This window comes from Equus przewalskii, chromosome 19 (assembly GCF_037783145.1).
Source record: "Equus przewalskii isolate Varuska chromosome 19, EquPr2, whole genome shotgun sequence".
Classification (NCBI taxonomy): Eukaryota; Metazoa; Chordata; class Mammalia; order Perissodactyla; family Equidae; genus Equus; species Equus przewalskii.
Window position 1 is genome coordinate 57,267,895 of NC_091849.1, and position 13,178 is coordinate 57,281,072.

The 13,178-nt window shown below is 36.9% G+C and overlaps 1 protein-coding gene across 1 annotated transcript in view; it reads right to left on the minus strand.

Annotated features, from left to right (window-relative positions):
• The window catches only part of LOC103546271 (protein eyes shut homolog), a 1,017,652-nt gene that overhangs the window by 257,811 nt on the left and 746,663 nt on the right, over window positions 1–13,178 (minus strand). Inside the window, exon 21 of the mRNA XM_070583910.1 lies at window positions 5,792–5,956. Within this exon, the coding sequence (XP_070440011.1) occupies window positions 5,792–5,956 (165 nt within the window). The remainder of the gene's footprint in view (window positions 1–5,791; window positions 5,957–13,178) is intronic.

Genomic DNA, 13,178 nt, shown 5'->3' on the forward strand with positions numbered 1-13,178 from the left:
CACTGAAATATTGAAGATAAAATATTTGTGGTTTACATAGTTATATAGTTTACAACTTTCATTAAAAATAGGTATTTTTCTCTGTTTGAATTATCATAATTAATGTTCCCCAACATCGATGACAGTTTTGACTTGAGATCATGTATACATAAACATTCAGAAAAGATTCATTGGTCTTCAATTTAAATTAAAATAAAATTCAGCATCATTCCTTGCAGAATTGATAGTGATACACATAGGTAATATGTTTATTAAATCAGGTACATAGATGGTCAAATTGGAAATTTCCATAAAGCGACATGGATTTCTACCATCACCCATAAAAGAAATATCACCATATATTTGTACGGCACTTTGTATTTTTTAAAACACTTTTATATAACTTATGAACTTGATAATAAAAATTACATCTGTACCCTTTTTAGTCAAACTATAAAGAACAGAAAAGTTAATTGATTTATCCTATGTTGTACAGTTAGCTCACAACTGACTTGGGTTCGAGTCTACCCTCGGCCACCTTGTGACATTTCCATCAGGACTGCTTATGGCAACAGCCGGATCGTCTCTGTGTCCCTGCTGCCACCTTCATGGCGTGTGATGGAGACGGTTCTCTGAGCGTGCATCGAGGTCTCCATCGAACATACACGCTTTGGCTGCAGATTTAGAACTCCTCTGTCCCGGCTCTCCCTAAAGGTCTGTATTTGTATACAACAGCAGCAACCCCAGCAGCAGTTGCTCACAGTTTGAGGACATCTTAGAGCAACAGTGGCAGCACGGGCCGTCACATGTATTTAGGATGTGGCTAGGGTGAGCTAGTTCATCAGTGGAAGGACAGCAGGGAGAGAAGCCCTGGGGAGAACTGGAGGATCATGGCAGCAGCCTGGCCTGCATAATTGATTATTAACACGTGTTTATAACATGCAGCTGCAGAACAGCTTCCGGGCCAGTTTGTGAAATTTATAGAGAATCTATTTTAATGTTTCCTAGCCTGCTAGTTGTGATTAACCAGCAAAACAAAACCTTGTAAGACAAGACTCTTAGAGGAAATGAATCCTCTTCATTTGGATGAAATGGATAAAAAGGAAAACCAAAAATTGCACCAGTTGTCTATCTCACTATTATCTCCTTCCTGATTCCAGGATTTTTTATAATCTAATTATTCTTTCCCAAGGTAAATAGGTTTATCAAATGGATGTAACATTAATATGACACCTATTAGACAAAAATATAGTATCCTGGGCCTCTAATTCCCAAGTGTCCTTACCAGGCAAGTTATGACGGATTAAAGCATTATCCGAATAAGATAGTTAGCACTTACTTTATGTTGCCGTGCGCCAAACACTATTTCAAGCACATTAAATGTGTTAACTCTCTCAGATCTTACAACTTTTTGGTATCTTTGATATTATTATTATTAATATTATTCCATCTTACAGAAACTGAGGCACAGAGATCTTTAGTAACTTGCTCAAATGGCAGAGTCAGGTAGTCCAGCTCCAGGGTAATTTTCTTAATCGCTAGATTATACTGTTCTTGCCATGGGCATGGCAGCAATTTCAGTCCTTGCCTGGGCTCATTTGTCTGTTTTTGTCCCTACCTCTGTCCACCCGAAGCAAGCTTGTTCCTCCTTGGTCCATTCCCTGAGGTAATTACAACAGAAGCAGAGTTGTACCTCTCCCTGATGTATTTCTTCATAAATTTCGATCACAGAAATAGAATCTAATTGTTCTTAACACAATTGTTCTATTTCAAGAAAAGTTTAATGAACCACATCATTCCAGGTCAAGTCAGTAAACTGTGGTCCCGACAGAATCCTGCCATTGTTTAGTTTTGGAGGTAAAGTTATTTTGGAACACAGCCACATTCATTTATTTACTTTTGGTCCACGGCTGCTTTCACACTACACTGGCGGAGTCGAACAGTTGTGACAGACTGGATGGCTTGCAAAAATATTTGCTTTCTGGCTGTTACAGAAAATTTGCCAACCCCTGTTCTGCTCCTGACTGTTCAAGTAGACCCAGGAAAAAATTATATTTGATTCAGCTACATTTTGACTAAACCCTTGAAATCTGCACCCTGTTGTTTCTACTTATCAGAGGAACAAAGTATAATATTTAACAAAATAATTTCTGAAAATAAAGTTTTAATACCTACTAACTTTTCATCACAACCATCAAAGTTGAGTAACTCACAAACAGAACTTTAAGAACCATTCTGATCAAGCACTTACTCTCTGCAAGGCACTGAGGGAGTCCTGAGGAGGGGGGCGGAGGAGAGATGGAAAACATAATTCTAGATCACGAGGTGTTCCCTATTTAGAGAAGAGATAGACGCACAGATTCCTGGTGTAATGAATCTCCCTACTCAGCTGCAGTTCTTAATTCATACTCTTATTATAAGACCTATCACAGTCAGCTCTCATAGAATTGTGTACATAGTATCTCTCCACTAAACGGTGAAAAATGGTATACAGATCATCTCTTATTCATCTTTGTTCCTGTCACAGTGCCTAAGAGTGTGTGGTGTCCTTTCTAGGCACTCAGTTACAATTTGTTGAATTTGACTTTGTTCTCATAAAAAAGGTACGATACAATCAACAGCAATCTCTACAGACCTTATGAGTGGCAATGTATGAATTCATCCATTCATGCTTTCAACCCCACTCCTTCCCACACCTGTCTGGAGTAAGCTCCATTGGGAGCTATTAAGGAGGCACAAAGATATTCAAGGAATTTTATGGTGCACATTGTAAAATTGATTAAAACAACTGAGCAAACTTTTTTCTATAAGAGAGAAGATGCTTTTTAGTATGCTGTCAGGAAATACTGTGGGATTTCATTGGCCTTTGCATAGTAAGAATCTAATGAAGATATTGTGTATTCTGCTGGGAATCATCTTATAGAGAAAGACAGATGTTATGATTCTTCAGATTTAATTTGTTTTCTTCAGCAATATCACAATTCTCTTCCTTTAGCCCTCCCTACATGCACAAAACAGAAGGCCCCAATAATGCTGTTTGTTCCGTCAATTCCTTCCTGGAATAAATACCTAAGACTAGTCCTTCTTTTACTTTCTTTCTTAAATACAGACATTAAGTAATACGAAGATTGCTTCTGAATCCTGTTCTCCCAATGGAGTTGCTCATGTAATTTGCCTCCTGCAACCTGGTCAGATGTGTGCTCCTGGTTCTCAGAGATCACACACTTACAAAGGGCACGCTTATTTCTTTTCAAAGCAGCAGCACAGAATGGATTCAGCTGCATAGTACTATATCCCATGACGAAAGCATCGAATTGGTACTGCTTGCCGAATAGAGCTCATTTTCTGAAAGTGTACGGAAAGAGTTTCGTGTGGTCTCATCTCTTCTCCTGTGACCTATTCGTAGCTCCTTTGACTGGGTTCCAGAATTCTGAATTGGTTCAGTGGCAGATTCAAAGAGCCTTCTTTTCATCTTGACTGCTGTTCTCAGAGCTGTCTCTCTCCCACAGAGTTCTTTTTAAACTATCCTTTCTAGGAATTTTTACTGCAAGCCCGTAAGGATTCAAGTTTTATCTTCCTTTTGTTCCTTTTCAACATCAATTAGTGGGTGAGGCAAACTGAGAAAAGATAAATCTACAGTTTTGAACTAGGAATATAATTCAAAGCTGACATTGGCTTATCAACCTGGTATTTCTTTTTCCCTTTAATATGTGATGATACAAAATACAAATGTTCAATAAATGTTTGTAGACTAGATTTGAGTTTTTACTGAAATATTCAGAAATGGAAAAAATGGTAAAACTAAAAAACAAAACAAACTAAAAAAAAAACCAACGAGACAATAATCAACCCTTAGACTCTAGACTCTAAAGTGAAACATCTGTTTTAATTTCCTCACAACTTTGAATTGCTCCTACATATAATATACTGATTTCAAAGGAAACAAAATTAGTTCTGAAGTCACATTAAGGGACACCTTTCAAACAACGGATGTCTAAGCGAATCACAGAGAGCTCAGTGTTCATCTGTTGTGAGGCTTTTATGAGGTTGACAAATCCCAAGAGAAGGAAAGCAGCCAGTCCACGATGCGTTCCACTGAGGGACTCCCCACAGGGCAGGAGGAAATTCCCACTTTACAAATGAACCAAAAGAAAACTTTACAGACGAAAATTTTTTCTCTATCCACAGGCTGTGAAAGTGGCTTGAGCAAACAGCTTCGATGTATCCAGTACTGTGACAACACACACGTAAGACAAAGACAGACTGATGATCACCACCAGGGAGCTGTTTTCCTGCTAATAAGATCCAGTTTGTTTTTTTTGGCAGGTCATTGATATGAAAGGCAAAAATATTCCTATGGCAGTAACATCAGCTTGGGCTTTATTGGTTTAAATTATACAACCGATCTGAACACGGTGTATGGATGCTTGGCATGTGTTTCTGTGGCCTTCAAACAGAACACATTGAGTGACAGGTGGGAGGCAAGCCCGAAGCACCGGCCCAGAGCAGAATTCCCAGAGGTTGGCTGCTTCTTTGGCTACAAGCTGTTTTTAGTTGGTAAAAACACACTTTCCACAAGGAAACACCTTCCAATTCTGTATAACTTAAAAAATTGCTAAGACACTTTGCTTTGTGGCTTTAAATTGTTGTTTGTGTCTTTGTTCTGAGTTTTGCTTTGTTTTGTGTCCCCTGCAATGCTCTATTACCTCCAAATTTCATGGACCACCACTTAAGTTTCATATATAAATACAAATTTTCCTTTTTTTGTTTTCTTCTCTCTCTCTCTGTTTTCATAGAAATAAATCAGACATTCTAAAGCCATCATTTAAATATGGGTGCTTACGCTGCTGGAAAATGAATAATGCTGGCCTAGTTCTGACAAGTTAGTTTCTTTTAAAAATATAACATAAATTCTCTGTTTTCACCTAATTTCCAAAATTTTTAACTGTGCCCAGTTTTCCAAAAATGCTTCTTTTAGGCATTTTACTCATAGTCACATAGCATGACGGTTTAAATTTTGTTTAGAAAATATAGAATGATGAATCAATTTTGCAAAATATTTCAAACTAGAGGAGAAAATCATTTGGGAAATAGTGAGTTGCCCTACTGTGGGTAACCATTCAAATACTGAAGACGTTACACCTCCAGTAGAGGGAACAGTTGAAACTACTGTGTACTCATTTCAAAAGAGATAAACCAATTGTCGCATTTGGAATATAAGAAGTAATATACGGTAGTGATGTTCAGCCAAGGAAGAAAGAGGCCTGTGAATTCCTCTGTAGAGATCTTTGTGCAGGTATTGCGTGATGCAGAGCGTGGCACGTAGAGGTATTTCCCTAAACTGCTAATATTGCTCTTTTTCAAACCAGCTAACTTTAAGATAATGCTAAAAGCATGATAGGAATTTTCCCAGTTGTCAAATGAATCAATCCTAGCTTTGGAATTCTTTTTTCCAAGTCAGCAAGTATTGAATGCTATTCATATTTAGTGATTTATATTGTAAAAATATGCTCTGAAACATGGGCAGCAATGATGTTTTCCTGCTGTAGCCAGATGCTATCAAATCCATAGTTGGCTGGATCCTTCCGTGCTGGTGCAGAGCTGTTTGTAAGTCATGTTCCAGTGAATGACTCAGAAATTATAGAAACTTCTAAGGGAAACTGGAAAGAACTAAGATTTCCATTTGGTAATGTCTCATGCACTCAGTTAGAAAAGTTTTCCCACGATATTTAAATGAATAATTCATTGATTCAGTAGGTTAACATTTGAGAAAAAAACATGACATAGAGGAGGTCAGACATTTAATACTCACTGTAGAGGATAGTTCCATTCAAAGTGTTTGTTTTTATAGTCAAGTAGATGGTAACGATTCGGTTATGTTCCTTCTCCAGGACAGATTTCAATTCATCCAGGGTTTTAAAAAAAGGCAGCTCTAAATAGGAATTCCCGTTGAAAGACGGAAAAAATAAACCTGCATCTAAAAAAAAGTCATATTAATAGCATTATGTTGCTAAGCAAGTAGATAAAAATGTAGTGTTTATAGTTAGCATTCAAGAAAGTAACAGTGATGTTTCTAAATATTAGCCCCACCTTTAAGAAATTTAGATATATAATATAACACATTTGTAAAATCACTGTCTCATTTAATTAACCACCAGTCAAGAGGAAAATACTCAAAGCAAGAATTTTTATTTATTGTTCATGGATGGGCTTTAAGGGTGAATAAACACTCTGAAATTGTATGAAAAAGTCTGTGTCCCTGCATCTGTGAATAATAGTTTTCATCAGATTCTTAAACTATTCTGTGATACAAATGGCTGTACATCAAATTATATACTTAAAAATCAATAAATTTTATTTGATGTAATTACACCTTAATAAAACAGTAAAAAAAAAATCTGTGACACAAAAAGATTAGAAAATAGTCATATACAGGAGTTTTATTAATATTCATTAATATTTAGTGCTTTTCAAAATACTTAGATAAAATATTTTATAAGTAGTATTACTGTAATATGCAAGGTTATTAATTTTTTAGAGTTGTCCTTTGAGAATTATTAATCTTTTAAATGATTAATCTCATAAAATCTTGAGGCACATAGAATTAGAAAAGTATTTTATTGTCAGATATTTATATTCAGATCTATAGGCTTGGCACATTGAACAAGCGTAACACATGGGATGTTGGAAATGCAACTTTAGTGTTTGTCTTTCTCACGAGGGTGGAAATTTTCTCTTCCTCTGGATGAAAACATGGCAGTCCCTATGAGTCCTACCCTCTCTCTAAGTTATCCAACGATTCAAAGACTAATCCCCACTCTTGGAAATGCATCAACACTTCTACCTTCCTACAGAGCCATGACTTCCCCTGCCTGCTCCACCAGCCAGGACCTATAGGGCTCCTGACACCTCTTATGTGTCTTGAGGGGCTAGAAGAAGCTGGCTTCTCTTTTTCTCTTCTACCACCTGCCCTTCAGGCTGGCTGCTGTTTCTGCCGCTTCCAGCTTTGAAAGGGGAGAAGGCAAGGGGAGGTGGAAAAGCAGAGGAGAGTGTTCGAGCTGGCGATGGATACTATCACAGGCAGTCCTCTTGCTCTCTAGGAACAGTGGGTGTTTAAAACTGACTGTTTCTCTCATGGTAGGAATATCAGATAAGATACAGGATGCTCAGGGAAATTTCCATTTCAGATAAACAACAAATAATTTTTGAGTATAAGTATGTCCCAAATACTGCATGAGATATACTGAAAATTATTCATTGTATATTTGAAATTCAAATTTAACTGAGCAGCCTGTATTTTCAGTTGTTAAATCTGGAAATGCTATGACTCATGAGAATTTGTGCACTATTTAGAAACCCTCTGACAACTGCAATTCCTAGGATTTGTGCTATAGACTGCCTCGGGCTTGTCATCTCTAACTTGGTTCCACTCTGATTTTTCATGTTATACACAGACTCTTGCTGTTGACCACTACTTGTCTGTGTCAAAGCAAAAGTTGCACTGGACAAAGTTAAGCAGGCAAGGAAGACTTATTCAAGGCTGTTGTCAAAGGGGAGAGAGGCCAGATCTCAGTCTTTCTCAGCTCCCCTGAAACAAAGGGCAGCAGAGTTTTTAAGAGCTGAGGTGGGGGGATCAGAGGCTACCTGTGTTTGCTAATTGGCCTTACCTGCCAAAAACATAAGCTTTCTCATATCTCCATGACAGGAGGTAGTTTACAACCTAAAGCAGGACACCCACTGAAGTTAGGGTCCTGCCCTCCCACAGAGACTGGAAGACAGGGCACTGTGTTTCCAGATGGGTACGTTTCAAAGAGATGGCTCCAGGTCCTGGAGAAAGACAGTCCTGGGTTGTAAAATAGGCAAGAAGCTTTTTAAAAGATTTATATCTCAAAGAGGGCAAAGGAAGAATTTACAATGGAAAGCTTTCTAAAGTCAATGCTTTGAGAAAAGTGAGGTCAGGGGCCTAGCGTCAGAAAGAAGTCTGTCCAAACTTCAGTCAAGCTGAGGGGAATGTTAAGGCCATCTTGGCCACCTGACTAGAAAAACCACCTGGGCAGAACATAAAATGACTCCAGGCCAAATCTCTTTCCTGAGGGGTCCATATGTAGTCCGTGGTAAGCACTCCTGCCTTCTCTGCCCTACTGTCTGTTGGGGTGTAGTTAATTTTCAAACACTCTTTTTTATCTCTCTTTCTCTCACTACACACACACACACACACACACACACACACACCCCGAGGCTGTTTGCCCACAAACGCTGTCAGATATGAAGAGGGGAGAGGGTGAGGTTGACATAGCTCTCTACAAAACTATTAGCAAACTGCTTGGTTTAAGTTAAATGCTATCACATATTTTACCATTCCTTGGCCATCTGCACACAATTTTTTACTCCTTGAAACTTACCTTCCTGGCTCTATATTTTACTGGATGGTTTTTTCAAAGGTTTTTAAGCCTAGTTAGCATATCCTTCATCAGTGCTTGTATGCCTAGAAATCTCTAGAATATTTGACACTTATTTTTATTAAAACTTTCTCCTTCTTTGTCTCTCATGACGCAGTACTACACTTTGTCTCTTTACCTGCCTGAGAGCTCCTTTTCAGACTGTTCTGTCAACCATTCCATAATGCACACAGTTTCCAAGGCTCTGTCCAGGCTCGTCTAGTTCATTTGTGTCTTTTCTAAATCTGCTCCTCCTTCATTTTCTTACTCAGAGCACTTACTCTCCCAGGCTTAGAAAGTCAGCATCATTATCCACCCATCTCTTCTCAGACTACTTGCTGGTTCTTGTCACCTCTTTCTTAGATCAAACCTTGTAACTTTCCTTCTGCTACCACTACCCTTATTTAAGATCGCATTGCATTTTGACTCAGCTGTTGGCAGCAGCTTCTTTCTAATGGGCCTCCCTTCCTATGGTGTCTATTTGCTGTCATTTCTGTTACGGCAACTTAACTCAGTTGTAGTCATCTAAGATCTTGGGTCAAATACCTTCAGTAACACTGAATAACTCATCTGTTTATGGAGCAAACCAGGTCCTCCACGATCTTGTGTTTTGGTGCTTTCACACACACACACATCTACAGGTAATGTTGAACCACACTTTCTTCTGTGGTTCTACTTGTGTTCACACTGTTCTGTTTGTCTGGAAAGCCCTTCTCATAATCCTAGGTACACAAATCTTCCCTTAACTCAAGGCTCACCTTGAATATTCCCTCAGATTTGAACTCCCTATCATATTGTATCTAGAGCTCTTTTAACGCTTGCATTGTTTGCGTTGTTTTCTACCTTACTTTACAGATGTTGTTATAAATGTTGGGTAGATTGATAAAAGAGTAAATCTGTTATTTTGGATGAGGGAGGAGATCAACTCTAATTAGTAGAAGTAGAATATTCTAAATAAGGTAATTCTAAGAAGACACTGGGGGAAATATGAGTTAAGGAGATGTTTGATTTCTGATGGCCAGAAAAGCCCATAACACAGTTGGAGTTTCACCAGATGGAGCAGAATGTTTAGCAGATATTGAACTGCACATTCACCACTTTTTATTTTTTTTTTATTTATTTTTTTAAAGATTTTATTTTTTCCTTTTTCTCCCCAAAGCCCCCCGGTACATAGTTGTATATTCTTTGTTGTGGGTCCTTCTAGTTGTGGCATGTGGGACGCTGCCTCAGCGTGGTTTGATGAGCAGTGTCATGTCTGCGCCCAGGATTCGAACCAACGAAACACTGGGCCGCCTGCAGCGGAGCGCGCGAACATAACCACTCGGCCACGGGGCCAGCCCCACATTCACCACTTTTTAACATATTATTAGGGGAAAAACCACATGCCAATCAAGTTAAAATGCAATGTAGCTAGCTGTACACTGGAGGAAGTTTGTATGAGAAATTTGGATACAGATATGGAAGAGGAAAATGGTTAAGATGACAAAGAGATGGACTTCGGTTTTAAAGAAATAGAATCTTTAGTATAAACTTGGCAACTATTTGAATGTTGCATATCTGTTGATTCTACTGTGATATGGTTTTAGACACTGTTTCTTCATATTACTTTTACCTGGACTACTTAGAGTCACTGATGTGTTCATTCATTCAACAAATATTTATTGAGTGACTATTACATGCCAGGTACTGGTCAAGGAATTCAGTGGTAAGCAAAATAGATAAAGACCTCATCCTCACGGAGTTTGCATTCTAGCTTCATGGAAGAAAACTGCAAGCTAGAAGTTGGTGGAATTTGTTCTTCTGATGTGGGAGATTTTTTCATGGGCCCCAGGAAGATATGCCACCCTGTTTCCTTGACCATTTTTCCCTGACATTTGCTGTCACCAAGGAGCATTGAGCCTAAAGGGAGACTAGATGAAAGAGAGAGTTTAACAGAACCCATCCCATCTACCCTTCCACACTCTGCTTTCTCTAGTGGAAAGATCTGTGTTCAATTCATCTTTGCATCCCCCGTGGCATGATCAGTTTTTCACATTGTAGGCAAATACATTCTTAGGCAAATACAAATATAGATAAAATTATCATTGGTGGTAGTTTTGAAAAACAAAAAGGACATAAAAATATTCTTATAATTAAAATGGAATGAGGAAAGACTACAGAGGTGGGGTTCTAGCATTTTTCTTGTGGTTAAGCTTTTCACATTATTGATAAATCCACAAGAAAAATCTCTGGAAGAGGATAGTCTTTATTTAAGGGTTCATATATGACTTATTTGGATCCATAATCAGGTTTACTTATTCTGAGAAGTAGTGAACTCACCAAAAGCAATAAAAATATAATTCAATTTGCTTAAAAAATGACTTCCATGTTACTTTGCAAGAGCATGTCTGTTGTATAATTCAGGCACACCTGCCTGTTTCCCAGCTCACACACTCCTGGAACGTTTTTTCAGAGCTGACAGGTTTTATGAAAATCATGACAGGGAACAACAATTATGAACAATAAACATTTGCTATTGAATTGCTTTCTAACCATATTAATTTTCATTATCATCATGCTTAGTGGATATGTTGAGAAACAGAACTGCCCTGAATGTGGAAAACAAGACTAATTGGGGTTAGGCGGAGTGTTTCCTGCTGCTTCCCAAAGCCTCTTCAGGCGATGCTATTTGAACACACTCCAAATTCATGTTTTTCCAATTATAACTGGAAAAAAACTCCAGCATCTTTATATGCAGATATGTACTAAATAGCTTACAAAATATGTCATATAGCAGTTAATTAGTGGCTTCTGATTGCAACAGAGACATCAGTAATGTTTAAATGTCTTAAAAGATCATATTGGCTAATTTAACTAATTCTATTAACTTTTATACGGTTAACAAAATTTAAAATCAGTTCTGAGTCATGGGAAAATCCAATAAATTAACCCAGAAGGAGGATCTTTTAAATCCTTAAATTACATTATATTAAAAAATAAAACTCTCAAATTGTCAAAAGAACATCTGAAAGCATAGTACTGATTTTAAAGCCCCTTTGTTAAAAATATGAATGAATTTAATTTTTTAAACCAAATATATTTCTATAGTATGAATCAGAACCACAGTCAATTAATAACAACTCACTGAAATTTTATCCAGAAGAACACCATGGATGTTTTATTATATCTTTATGATAAAGAAAACACGGAAGAGATTAATATCTTTACTCTGAATATGAGGCTACTGAGCCACATAAATGTTATTTATTTTGAATAGAAATGGAACTCCTCTGTCTACAGTATGAGTTATGATCCTCTTAGCCTCGTATAAGGGTCTTCTGTGATCTAATCTCAGAAACTGACATACTAACATACAAATAAAGCTACAAATGCAATAAGGCACAAATTATTCATATACAACTTTATCTTAAGTCTTTGTACTAGAAGAAATACAATACTGTTTGCTATTCCTCCTTTATAATGGAAATAGATTTGACTTACTCAATAGAAATTAAAAATTAATACTTTTGAAACGTTTTTGTTATCTTTCTTACTTTCCCCAGAGAGAACATTATACAAATTCTATGACTAAGTTTATAAAAAGGAATAGACTGATGCAATGCAATTAGTAATAAATATCATTTAAAAATATTACATTGCTCATTTTATAATTCTGGTTTTATTAAACTCTGTGATTGAAAGGAATATCACCAGTTAATAAGTCCATATATCTCTTCCGAAGAAAGATTCATCACTAAAAGTAATACATTTAAGCAATGATATTCAAAGATTCAAAAGCTATAATCACCTATATTATCCCCAAATTATAAAATTAAGTTCCAAGACCCATGAAATAGACTTAAACACTATTCATATTAATTATGAGAAACTTCAATGTCTTAAAGATTTATATATAGAGTACATATACTATTATACTATTTTTATATATAATATCATGTATAGTACTATAGTGTATTATATAAGTTACACTAAACGTTTTTTATCACATTATACATTTTTCCTTATTTTAGAATTAAAAAATTATTTTAGATTTGGATGGTCCAAGTCTCCTGGACTAAGTTATTACCTTGACTTAAATAGTTTCCCCCTACTAGACATTCACATTTATATTAATCCACAAATATTGATTGATTTATTAAGTCCCTGTTAAGAATGATCAAATACTCTTTTGTTGCTTCTAGTATGGCTGCTATTTTTGCTGCATCTACTTTTGTCTCCCATAGGAATGCACTTCCCAAAATGAGGGCAGAACTAACATTTCTCCTTTTGACCACAACCATTGCATTCCTCCATTTAAAGCTTCGAGAGAGTTGCTCTGGATCTGACCAAGGCAATGCACGAGGAAACAATACGTGTTAAAAAAAAATCTTTCTCATCCTTCATTGTCACAGCCAATCTGGCAATAGTTTCTTATCGCTTGGTTTCTCTCTCAAAGAATGGTTGATCATCATGATCTGCCCTTTGACCCTCTCAAAAATCTGAAGCTTTAAAGCTCTGACCCTACCTCCTTCTTCTTACAAAATGAAACTAAGTAAAACATTGTTTAGGACACCAAAAATATCTTTCATGCAGTAAAAATAAAGCTAGGACAAGAAATATACAAGGAACCATCAATTTCTCACAGCCCGTACTTGACATGTTGTCATAATAGCTACCAATCTCTCTCTAGTCTATTTCTATACCGTCTTCTTCACTTACCTTAGAAATTTTCCCTGAATGATCTCATCTGTTCCCATAACTTTAGCTACTTTGTAGCTTCTG